The 12,692-nt window shown below is 39.5% G+C and overlaps 1 protein-coding gene across 3 annotated transcripts in view; it reads left to right on the top strand.

Moving 5' to 3' along the window:
* Window positions 1-12,692, top strand: part of pgap1 (post-GPI attachment to proteins inositol deacylase 1) — a 348,101-nt gene that overhangs the window by 95,199 nt on the left and 240,210 nt on the right. For all 3 annotated transcript variants that reach the window (XM_039755984.1, XM_039755983.1, XM_039755985.1), the window contains 2 exons: window positions 8,467-8,572; window positions 10,044-10,102. In XM_039755984.1, coding sequence (XP_039611918.1) covers window positions 8,467-8,572; window positions 10,044-10,102 — 165 coding nt within the window. The remainder of the gene's footprint in view (window positions 1-8,466; window positions 8,573-10,043; window positions 10,103-12,692) is intronic.

Genomic DNA, 12,692 nt, shown 5'->3' with positions numbered 1-12,692 from the left:
CCCCCACCCCACCAATCACAAAAGTAAAGTAGCAGGAGCGTAGCACACCTCTGGGGTGGAATGGAGGATTGGGGGTGTTGAGTGAAGCGATTGAGACCAGATAATCTCGGACAGACACTTCGACGACACGCAAGACTAGACATTACAACCTTTGGAAGCAAAACCTATGAGACGGTGACTTTTGCACATCACGTCCTACATACAATTTAAAACAAGTTCACTGACATCTAATCTAGCAGTTGTTGGAATGCTTTTGGCAGACAAATTTCAGGTTCTCTCAGCTCTTAAAATACAGTGGGATACAAAAGTTTGGGCAACCTTGTTAATAGTCATTATTTTCCTGTATAAATCGTTGGTTGTTACGATAAAAAATGTCAGTTAAATATATCATATAGGAGACACACACAGTGATATTTGAGAAGTGAAATGAAGTTTATTGGATTTACAGAAAGTGTGCAATAATTGTTCAAACAAAATCAGGCAGGTGCATAAATTTGGGCACCGTTGTCATTTTATTGATTCCAAAACTTTTAGAACTAATTATTGTAACTCAAATTGGCTTGGTAAGCTCAGTGACCCCTGACCTACATACACAGGTGAATCCTATAATGAGAAAGAGTATTTAAGGGGGTTAATTGTAATTTTCTCTGAAGAGTAGCAACATGGTGGTCAAAAAACAACTATCAAATGACCTGAAAACAAAGATTGTTCACCATCATGGTTTAGGGGAAGGATACAGAAAGCTGTCCCAGAGATTTAAGCCATCTGTTTCCACAGTTAGGAACACATTGAGGAAATGGAAGACCACAGGCTCAGTTCAAGTTAAGGCTCGAAGTGGCAGACCAAGAAAAATTTCAGATAGACAGAAGCGACGAATGGTGAGAACAGTCAGAGTCAACCCACAGACCAGCACCAAAGACCTACAACATCATCTTGCAGCAGATGGAGTCATTGTGCATCGTTCAACCATTTGGCGCACTTTACACAAGGAGATGCTGTATGCGAGAGTGATGCAGAGGAAGCCTTTTCTCCACCCACAGCACAAACCGAGCCACTTGAGGTATGCTCAAGCACATTTGGACAAGCCAGCTTCATTTTGGAATAAGGTGCTGTGGACTGATGAAACTAAAATTGAGTTATTTGGGCATAACAAGGGGTGTTATGCATGGAGGAAAAAGAACACAGCATTCCAAGAAAAACACCTGCTACCTACAGTAAAATATGGTGGTGGTTCCATCATGCTGTGGGGCTGTGTGGCCAGTGCAGGGACTGGGAATCTTGTCAAAGTTGAGGGACGCATGGATTCCACTCAGTATCAGCAGATTCTGGAGACCAATGTCCAGGAATCAGTGACAAAGCTGAAGCTGCCGGGCTGGATCTTTCAACAAGACAACGACCCGAAACACTGCTCAAAATCTACTAAGGCATTCATGCAGAAGAACAAGTACAATGTTCTGGAATGGCCATCTCAGACCCCAGACCTGAATATAATTGAAAATCTGTTGTGTGAGTTAAAGAGAGCTGTCCATGCTCGGAAGCCATCAAACCTGAATGAACTAGAGATGTTTTGTAAAGAGGAATGGTCCAAAATACCTTCAACCACAATCCAGACTCTCATTGGAACCTACAGGAAGTGTTTAGAGGCTGTAATTTCTACAAAAGGCGGATCTACTAAATATTGATTTCATTTCTTTTTTGTGGTGCCCAAATTTATGCACCTGCCTGATTTTGTTTGAGCAATTATTGCACACTTTCTGTAAATCCAATAAACTTCATTTCACTTCTCAAATATCACTGTGTGTATCTCCTATATGATATATTTAACTGACATTTTTTATCGTAACAACCAACGATTTATACAGGAAAATAATGACTATTAACAAGGTTGCCCAAACTTTTGCATCCCACTGTAACAACAAGAACACACAGCTTGCCAGCTGCAGCTGCAGAAAGCCAGCAGGTGATCTGAGCACTTTTCCTTAGCATATGTTCAGCCCTCGCACACCCCCACTCCTCCTCCTCGACAAGCAGAACAGGCATCTTGGCAGAAGCAGCACAAAGGCAGTAGCTGATCCGTCCACTTCTGCTTAACATGTTTCAGCTACATTCCAGACCCCCCTTCACAAAGCAAGTGGCAGAGACACGAATTATAAAGGACAGCTGCTGAACAGGCTTTTAAGTGATTGACGCAAAGCGCGACAAACATAACACACAGCTGGCCAGCAGCAGCTGCAAGACAACAGCTAAACCAATCGCATCTCTTTAGCGTGCATTCAGACCCCCCCTTCACAACGTGAGCAACGTTATAAGTACCGCGAGAAAGAGATTTAACCACACCCGGGGCAGGAAATAAAGGACAAATATTGTTTTTACAAAAGTTTTAAAGTAAAAATGAAAATTATACATATGTAACAATTCCCATGAAAATAACAATGTCTTTAAATTGTTTATCCGGTAAACCAAACCCGGGGGTGGGCATGCGATGCGAGCCGGGTCGCGGAGCCCCCTAGTAGTAGTAATAGTATTAATAAATCTGCGATGTAGTTAGTGGGGGCGCAATAGCTCAACTGCGATATAGCGGGTGAATCACTATAGAGCAGTTATGTAGAGCTTGCCTGGCATAAGCCTTAACACTGGAATTATCAGAGCTTAAAGGAAAGCTCATAAATCCGGCCCACCTTATCCATTCTCACCTCTCCGTCAGAGTCTTTTGTCCTGTAAATGTGTCGATTAACAGCAAGCAGCCTTGTATCCCATCTCCCTGCCCAACGCTGCAGTTCATTTCACAAAGAAGTTTCTCAGTGTTCAGTGTTTATCTTCAAGTGAAGTGTTGGAGCTTTATAGGGTAAATTAGTACATCATCATTTGGAAGACATACATTTCATGTGTGTTCCGTATCAACAACAATCTATGTAAAATGTAGTTAATACAGAAACGTTTTTCATATTTTAGTAATAATTGAAAAAATGTAGACATGAAATGTATAATGTGTGAAGCCTGAAATACAAATATGAAATAAACACTTTCACAAAAGGTACAGATATAACAAAACAAGTGCACTTTTATTCAAGAATTTAACCGAAGAAAAAAAGAAAGCAGGTTACAGTAGGCGGTTGATACGAAAGTTTGCATGGTCCAATGCTAAGAACTGTCGCCTTCCAATCAAGAGGTCGCGGTTTCAATATCGGCTGCTTCCCAAATTTACCATTTTCAGTAGTGAGCTGCTCTTATTGTTAATATCATGCAATAAAAGCATACATTTGATTTGCGACTGTAAATTTAGTTAAAGTTAGTGGCACACACCCCCCGGATGTGACACCGTTTTCAGATAAAGACGTGGTATAACAAACAAACTTATTTTGTTATACTCCACTTTATTTGAAAATGGCGTCAGATCTTGTGCGCGAACGAGACTGGGACTGGGAAAACTGTGGATGTGAGTGGTGTGCGTGACTGAGAATGGATGTGGGTGTCAATTTGGCTTTATTCAGTTTTATTCTTGAGTGTTCCTGCTCACGCTGAATTAGTATGCACCTTCTGATCCATAATGTCAAAGCCGCGCTGACATAAAAGAGAAACTTAGGTATATATGACATTTAGAATAATTCATTTTATGACCTGTATTGTACATTTCGGAAAACGTTGTTGCACTAATGCAGGGGTGTCAAACTCAATTGCACAGGGGGCCAAACTCCAAAACACACTTTAGGTCACGGGCCGAACAGGATAAACATTTATGGAACACAATAAAACTAAAACTTTAAAACTTTTAAAACTTAACTTTTTTGAACATAAATATGAATAAAAACTGACAGGAATATTATTCCGGAATAAATCAACTCAAACCTTAAATAACATAATATTTTGCTCTCCATAAAAATATATCCTGTCTAAATTATACAAGTTAGAAATAAAGTAAACGTTAAAAGAACAAACATTCAAATTTCTTTACTCTTATGTCATTTTATATCTATACTAATAAACGGCAAAGCCCTCACTGACTCACTCACTCACTCACTCACTGATTGACTGACTGACTCATCACTAATTCTCCAACTTCCCGTGTAGGTAGAAGGCTGAAATTTGGTAGGGTTATTCCTTACAGCTTCCTTACAAAAGTTGGGCAGGTTTCATATCGAAATTCTACGCGTAATGGTCATAACTGGAAGCTGTTTTTCTCCATTTACTGTAATGGAGATGAGCTTGAAACCCGTGGGGGCGGAGTTTCGTGTGACATCATCACGCCTTCCACGTAATCACGCAGTACGTAGAAAACCAGGAAGAGGCCCAAAAAGCTGAAGAAAACATGCATTATATAATTGAGAAGGCAGCGAAACAATAAGAAGCGAGCGAGTGACATATACAACCATATTCATGAGTTCTGCTACTTCGGAAACAAAGCACGATGTAAACCTAAACTTTAAATTAAGTTCATAGACAGGCTGCCCCTGGCGTTTGTAATTTAGTGCCTACCCATATAAGGCCGTCTGTCAGCGGCAATCCAATAGCAAACTGCCACGGGTAAATATTCACTGGTGAAGGACTGTGCTTATGCAGAGGAAGATGAGATGGTCAGGGTGGTGTTTGGCACAAACTCGGCGAAACTGCGAGAGAAAGTTTTAACTGCCGGGACTTCGGTAACATTAGATACAGCCATGGACATAGCACGACATGTGCACATGTGTGCTGTTTTGTTAGCCTTCATCACTGAGAAGAGCTTCTCACACAGATATGTGCTACCAAACATGCACAAGGTTTGAGCCGCATGTAGATGGAGCTGGAGCATTTCTGCGGAAATGGAGTGAATATACGGTGCGGGCCCTGCAGTATTGTACTTTGCCTTCAGTGTGCCATTACACAGCAGCCCAATCAGCTCCATCTGAATCTGCACTAGTGCAGTTTCCACATTGACGGCAAACGGGTGGCGAAGCAACTCAAAATTCTTTTTTTGTTCTTCAAAGTCACCAAAGCGCCGTGCGAACTCAGTGCGCAGTGCGCTCAGTTTATCAGCAAAGTGCGTATTTGGGAACACCGTTGTGCCGACTTGGTTCAACATTACTTTGCAACAGGGAAAGTGGGGCAAGTTGCACTGGTGCATTTTTATCTCCTATAAAAGCAGCTTCACTTGAAATGCCTTCACTGTGTCATACATGTCAGTGATCATGCGGTCATGTCCCTGGAGCTGGAGGTTTAAGGCATTGAGATGAGCTGTTATGTCAGCCAGAAATGCCAACTCCCATTTACACTTTTCCTCCATAAAATTGGTGGAGTCTTTTCCTTTACTGTCCATGAACTGACAGATTTCGTTACTGAGCTCAAAAACTCTGTTGAGAACTTTTCCCCGACTTAGCCAACGCACCTCTGTATGATAAGGAATGTCAGCAAACTCTGAATCTATCTCCCGCATAAAGGACTGAAATTGCCGGTGATTTAAACCTTTAGCTCGGATAAAGTTTACAGTTTGTGTTACAGTGCTCATTACATTGTCCATCTTCAGGACTTTGCCACATAGTGCTTCCTAGTGTATGATGCAGTGATATGCCGTTTACTCACCAGTACAGTTCTCCTCCTGCATCTTTACTCGCATCCTCCCCACTAGTCCACTTTTTTCACTACACATAGATGGTGCTCCATCAGTTGTAAGTGCAGTAAGTTTGTCCCAGGGCAGTTTCATGTCGGTTATACTTTGACATACATTTTCAAAAATGTCTTTTCCAGTCGTTGTCCCGTGCATTGATTTAATGTCCATTATTTCCTCTGTAACGTGTAAATTGGAGTCCACTGCACGGATGAAGATGGCCAGCTGTGCAGTATCAGTCATGTCAGTACTTTCATCCACAGCAAGACAGTATGCAATAAAGTCTTTGCTTCTTTCACTCAACTGTGTTCTTAAATCAGTGGCCATCTCACAAACTTGATCAGCAATCACATTTCTACCCAGGCTTACATTTGCCAGCATCTTCTTTTTGTCTGGACATAAGACATCAAACACCTTGATCATGCAACTCTTCAGAAATTCTCCCTTGGTAAATGGCCTGGCTGATTTGGCGATCTCCTCTGCCACGATAAAACAACGCAGCTGCACCAGGCGTAAAGGTGAAAATCCGGCATCATCCTGCCAATCACCTGTCCTTCAAAGAAAGAGTATGGCTTACAGAGCTCACTAACACTACATCGTCCAGATCTAAACACTAGCATGGTGTATGTGCCCAAAAAAAGTCTAAATGCATTCTCGTACCATTGCTCGCGTACTAAAAGTGTTAGCAGGTATTTTTCGTGGCATTACATGTATAATTTGTGAACATGCCCTTGACGATCAAACAGAGGAAGCTCTGCAGTATACTTGTGACTTTGTGCTGTAGGAAGATAAGTAAGATAAGTAACATTCAATCTGGCTTTTATATCAGTAGCATATAAATGCTTCTTATGTAAAGACCACCACAAAACATAATCACAAACATGAGTTTGCACAATACATTGGCGAGCTCTGTAAGCCGTGCTGTTTCTTTGAAGGACAGGTGATTGGCAGGATGACACCAGACTTCGTCCTGTATTCATACGGTGCCATCTTTTGCTTTTACACCTGGTGCAGCTGCGTTGTTCTTATATGTGAGTGGAAGTTTCTTGCGGGGAGGGCTTCTGTTCTCTTTCTCTGATCTGAGTTCAGCTCTGTTATAGCGCGTCTTTATTTGAAAAAAGCTGTGTAGTAAATAACATTCGATCTGGATTTTATGTAAGTAACATAGTGAACAGTCAAGCAAAATTACCCCTTTTATTGGCTAACTAAAAAGATTACAATATTCAAGCTTTCGAGGCAACTCAGGCAAGATGTAAGTGCATTAGCATATAAATGTTAAATGTGTTGATAAGCAGCAAACAGCAAGCAGCCTGCTATCACAACGCACAGTTTTCTCAGCTCAAGTCTGTTTACCTGCGTGTCAGTTGCTTAGAGTTGTATAGAGTGAGAAGTCAAGCAAAATGACATATTTTTTTAAAATACTATATCATTATAGCGCATCTATGTGAAAACAGCAGTGTCAAATGTGAGGGGATGGGGGTTTTATCGTGAACGCGGCTGAAAGAATAAACAAAAAAAACAAAGCTAACCTTTACAACTATCATAAATTACACAACCTGTTACAGACTGGAATCAAATGTATGTTTTTATTCTAAAATAGTAAGAATACGTGCAGCTCACTTCTCAAAACGGACTCGTCTGGGATCGAACCCGTGAAGTTTAGATTACCAGTCAACAGCTAATACCGTTGCGCCACCGAAATGCTCGTAGCAAAAACGTGTCAATGTCGCACCCTAACGCATGGTTTTTTTTCTTCGTACTCTGGCCACATGAGGCCAGGCATTGTCCTGCACCAAGAGGAACCCAGGGTCCACTGCACCAGTGCAAGGTCTGACAGTGGCTCTGAGGATTTCATCCTGGTACCAAACAGCAGTCAGGATACTGTTGTCTGGCACGTAGAGGTCAGTGAATTGCTCCAAGGGTATGCCTCTCCAGACCATCTCTGACCTACTGCCAGACCAGTCGTATTATATTAAATTGCAGGTTGCACAATGCTCACCACGTGTCTCCAAACTTTGTCATGTCTTTTATGTGTCCTCAGTGTGAACCTGCTCTCATCTGTGAAGAGATCGGGGCATCAATAATGGAGTTGCCAATTGTGGTATTCTCTGGCGAATGTTAATAGAGCAGCACAATGATGGGCTGTGAGACCAGGTCCCCCTAGAGGACATTTGGCCCTCATGCTGCCCTCATGGAGTCTGTTACTGACAGTTTGGTCAGAAACATGCACACAACTATAGTCAGATGTAGGCCATTTTGTATGGCTCTGGCAGTGCTCCTCCTTTTCCTACTCAAACAAAGGGGCACATGCTGGTCCTGCTGCAGGTTTAATGCCTTTCTGCAGCCCTGTCAAGATATCTTTGTTAATGGCCTTCACCTGGTATCTCCTCCATGCTCTTGAGACTGTGCTGGGAGACACAGCAAAGAAACACCTTCTTGCGATGACATGGATGTTTGTACCATTCTGTAGTAGCTGGACTGCATGTGAATCAGCTGCAGGTATTTCCTTATGCTACCAGTTGTGACAAAGACACCATCAAAATGAGAAGAGTCAGTCAGAAGGATAAGGAGAGAGCAATTGTCTCTGGCCACCACCTTTAAAACCATTTTCTTTTTGGGTATTGTCTTGCTATTACCTCTCCTGTGCAGATTTTACACTTTCATTTGCTCTAAAGCAGGTGAAGTTGATTTACAATAGCTTATGCTTTTAACTGGACAGATTAATATACCTGAAGTTTAATTGATGTGGTGTTAGACTGTGATGATGTAGTGTTCCTTTAATTTTTTGAGCAGTGTATATATTAATATATGTGTATATATGTATTTATAAATGTATACAGTATATGTATATATGTGTGCATATATTTACTGTATATTTTTATTTGTAGATAACATCTGACCCAAAGAAGAAAATATTAGTTTTACGGCATCATTTTATTAAAAACCCAGTGAAAGTGCTCAGTGATGAGGAAAACAATCCATTTACATTTGCAGGTTTGTATTACTATTTTTCTAACAGTACACACAATATAAGCACATATAAAAGTTGAGAATTAATGTAGGATACTCAATCTAATCTACACTGTGACAAATATGTGAAAAATAGTGAATTGAAGAGATTCTTTTTTGTAATTACAGGATAAAGTATTAGCTTTTAACTTTTTCAAATCAAATGTGGGCTTATAGGAGGCCTGAAACCTATTGTGGCAGATAAAGGAAAAAGACAAGAACCAGTTTTGGCTGGGGAAACATTCCATAGATCAAAATCAACCATACTGTATACCCACACTTATTCATACTAGGTCAGTTCAAATATACCAGTTAATCTCGCATATCTTTTTTTCTATGTGTGAGGGGAAAAATCTAGGATCCTGTCTCAGGCCTGTGGTGCTTTGAACTGTTGTACGTTTAGTGTGTCCCTGAAAACGCAAAACCGTACACTTAAATATGACTCCAAGGCTGCTGACAGAGTGCAGTTAACTACAAAAGGTGATGCATGCTTTCATCCACTATTTCTAGATGTGAAAGTTGACCTCTCAGTTGGCATTTATACAGTATTTAAACTCCTTACTACAAATATTTGCCAAGCAAGTGTCAGACTGGGCCTTGTGGAGGACTTTCTTGCACAATTTAATATTTTTCAGTTTAAATGGGTAAACTTGCAGCTTTTACTGTTCTTTATTACATTGTAATTTTCTGCATTGTTATTTAGGAGATCATGTGCCATTTCAGCATAGTTAATTCCTTTTCAATTACATTTTTTAACATAGTTGCTTTGTTCAATATCTGAGGGTAAATACTGATGTTAATTAGATACTTTTATTTTTTATTTATTTTTTACTTAAGCAAAAATGTATCTTTAAAGGCTAGAGCAGGTTAAATCAAATAATGATCAGAAGTAGTTTTGCTTTTTGCTTTCAGCTTATTTGAATTTTCCACTAGCACATTCTGAAATGTACAATTATGTATACTTGTGCAGGTTTGGTTCCTGCCATGCATCTCTTGCTGTTGGGATACGCACTTGTTCTCAAAATCAATGAAAAAAATTGAAAATTAAATAAGTGAAAGGTTGGAAGATTTCTATCTTCAGAGTAAATGTAAAAATAGTTTTTAACACACCTATCACAGTCCTAAAATATATAGTTTTTTAACTGATAAATGTTGATACCATGGTAGATTTTGTTAAAAATAAAGCTATTAATTCCTTTAAAAGTTGTAAGAAATTCAGCCAGTGAAAAGGAAATAATCATTATCTGCTCATGTGTCCACTGCAATAAAGGTTTCTTACCATTTTGTGTACAGTGCTTTACCTTGTCTAGGTTATTCTGAAAATGAGTTAATGATTATTCTAGTCACTACTAATTCATGTAGTATTTCTTAACAACTTAAAATGATTAAATATATCTATTCATTATATCTATATAAAATGTTTAACGTATTGTAAATTATTAATAATCCTTTGCAGCTTCACCATACATCTGGACTGAGGTGTACTCCTCTAGACTGAATTACACGAGTCCAAAGGTAAGAACATTTGTATTCATTTTAAAGCTAAGCATAGGTGCTTTGCAAGTTAATTTTCTGAGTATGAATGCTCCAAGTAGGTTCTAGAATTATGCAGTTTAGCTGTAATGTAAATTTCTAGCTTTACAATCAGTATAATGAATATTTTTTGTGGAGCTGTTTTTTAGATAAATGCAAACATATTTACAAATCTGTTTAATCAAACTCTGTTAAATCATTTTTGACTTCACATGCTTTTGAATATTTTCTGTATTTACCCATATGTGATGTGCTTTCACAGACCATGTGTACAATAGGGAAAAAGTAGTTTTTGCATTTTCCATTCCTTCCAAAAAACAGTTACTTTTGTATGAGATTTTAGGTAAACTAGAGGCAACACAGTTTACATGTTTCCATTTGATTAATTACTAATACAGTCTTCATGCTATCCTGATACTGAAATTAGAAATACAAAGAAAGAGATGTCAGTTACACAAGATACCAGACAGAAAAAAAATGGTGTGTGTGTATCTATGTATGTATATATACACATATACAGTATATACAGTATAATATGCATACACTGCCAATATGAAATGTGACCTTGTACAGTGGAACCTCGGATCACGACTGTAATTCGTTCCAAAACTCTGGTCGTAACCTGATTTGGTCATGACCCGAAGTAATTTCTTCCATAGGATTGTATGTAAATACAACTAATCCGTTCCAGACCGTATGAACTGTATGTAAATATATTTTTTAAAGATTTTTAAGCACAAAAATAGTTAATTATATCATAGAATGCACAGCATAATAGTAAACTAAATATAAAAACATTGAATAACACTGAGAAAACCTTGAGCGGAGGAAAGTAACATTACAAGAATTCACGCTATAGCCTTATGAACCACTCGCTGTAAACGCTTTTTTTTAATGAGTTTTAAGCACAGGGAAAAAAATGAACTTTTGAAAAATCCGTAATACAAAAACTAACCTTGCATGAGTCGAGTTCTGGCAGGAAGGAAGTGAGGAGGAACTGGGTGGATAGGAGATTACAGTTTTGAGGTAAAGTCTGTGATGATGCGGGTTCGCTGCCTGCTCCCATCTCTCTTCCGGGAGCCCTTAAACCCGTCACCGTCGGTAATGTTACTGATGAGCACGACAATGAGGCACTACAATGGAGCAATTGGATGGTGCAAAAAGTGCAGAGTGCTTTTGTTTTTCATTGTTGTTTTGTTGATTTTAATAATGTCCAAATTAAATAAAGTGCAGTGCTTTCAGAATCCTTCAATAAATAACTAATCCCACAAAAACAGAAGAGAAGTGGAGGTTAAAATCCAATAGAAAAAAGTCTTCATTAAATACAACGAGGTTAAAACAATGCTCGAAGCAGTCTCTTTAAAAACAAGCCCGGTGCATTCTTTAACTGCCTTCTTGGCCTTACGCGGTCAGCCGTCCTTCTTCTGGTTACTCCAGCTCCTTGATCGCTCATCTGGAGCGACCGCTTCCTTCTGCCCCACAGAGTGTCGGCCAAAACACCCCTGCTTGGGCTAACTGCCCAGCTGCCTGCCTCCAAGCACGCGCTTGCTCGCTTGCTCCAGTAGAAAAAAGTCTTCATTAAATACAACGAGGTTAAAACAATGCTCGAAGCAGTCTCTTGCTCACACCAGTTCTTTCTACACTGCTTCCTGCTTACTTCCTCACTCCGCAACCTCTGTCTTTCTTTTCTTTTTCCTCCCTTTAGCCACCTTGCACTGTAGCAATAAACCACCACGCCCCCTCGGAATCTGTAAGCACGACGATTATTTATTTAAAACTGGCCTCTTGACGTGAGCTGTGGACCTGCTATACCACAAAGTCCCTCTGCGCGATGCACATCTGACCGAGAACAATGTACTGTACAGGGAGAGACTGAACACATGCGTAAATCACCGGCGCGTATGAACCGGAAGGGAAACGAAATAGAGCACAAAGAGTTCACAGCGAATGCACAGGGAGAGACTGAACACGTGCAGAAATCATCGGTGCGTACGAACTAGAAGGGAAATGGGCTTGTTCGTCACCCGAGTGTGTGGTCATGAACAGATGCAAAAGTTTAGCAAACTTTTTGGTTTTAACCCGATTTTGTACGTGCTCCGAGACGTTCGTGACCCGAGGTTCCACTGTATTGAGTATTATATGATGATGCCTTTGTGTTTCATTTCAATTCAGTAAGCAAAAATGTTTTTCGTTGAAAATAAGAAATCTAAAATTCTGAAAAACTAGAGTTAAGGTATAAAATAAAAAAACTGACTGCACTTTTCGTGTTCTTCTATTCACTAAATGTGTAATGATGTGAAGATGAAAATTGTCGATGTGCAACAGACATCACTGTAATTCAAAGTAAGACTGGCAACATAGGTTAAATGTTTAACATCTTAATTTAGTGAATAATTTATTTGGATGAGTATGGTGAATCTAAATATTTCATAAATACATCACTACATTCACAGGTTTGTTGTCAAATTGAACTTTGTTGGTATCGGCAAAGCACAAACTTTACTGTATTATAACAGTTCTCATGATGTATTCTAATGTTACTGGAAACAGCAAGCCGTGGTTATTGCGGCTA

This window comes from Polypterus senegalus, chromosome 6 (assembly GCF_016835505.1).
Source record: "Polypterus senegalus isolate Bchr_013 chromosome 6, ASM1683550v1, whole genome shotgun sequence".
Classification (NCBI taxonomy): domain Eukaryota; kingdom Metazoa; phylum Chordata; class Cladistia; order Polypteriformes; family Polypteridae; genus Polypterus; species Polypterus senegalus.
This window is presented reverse-complemented; position numbering and strand designations above follow the sequence as displayed.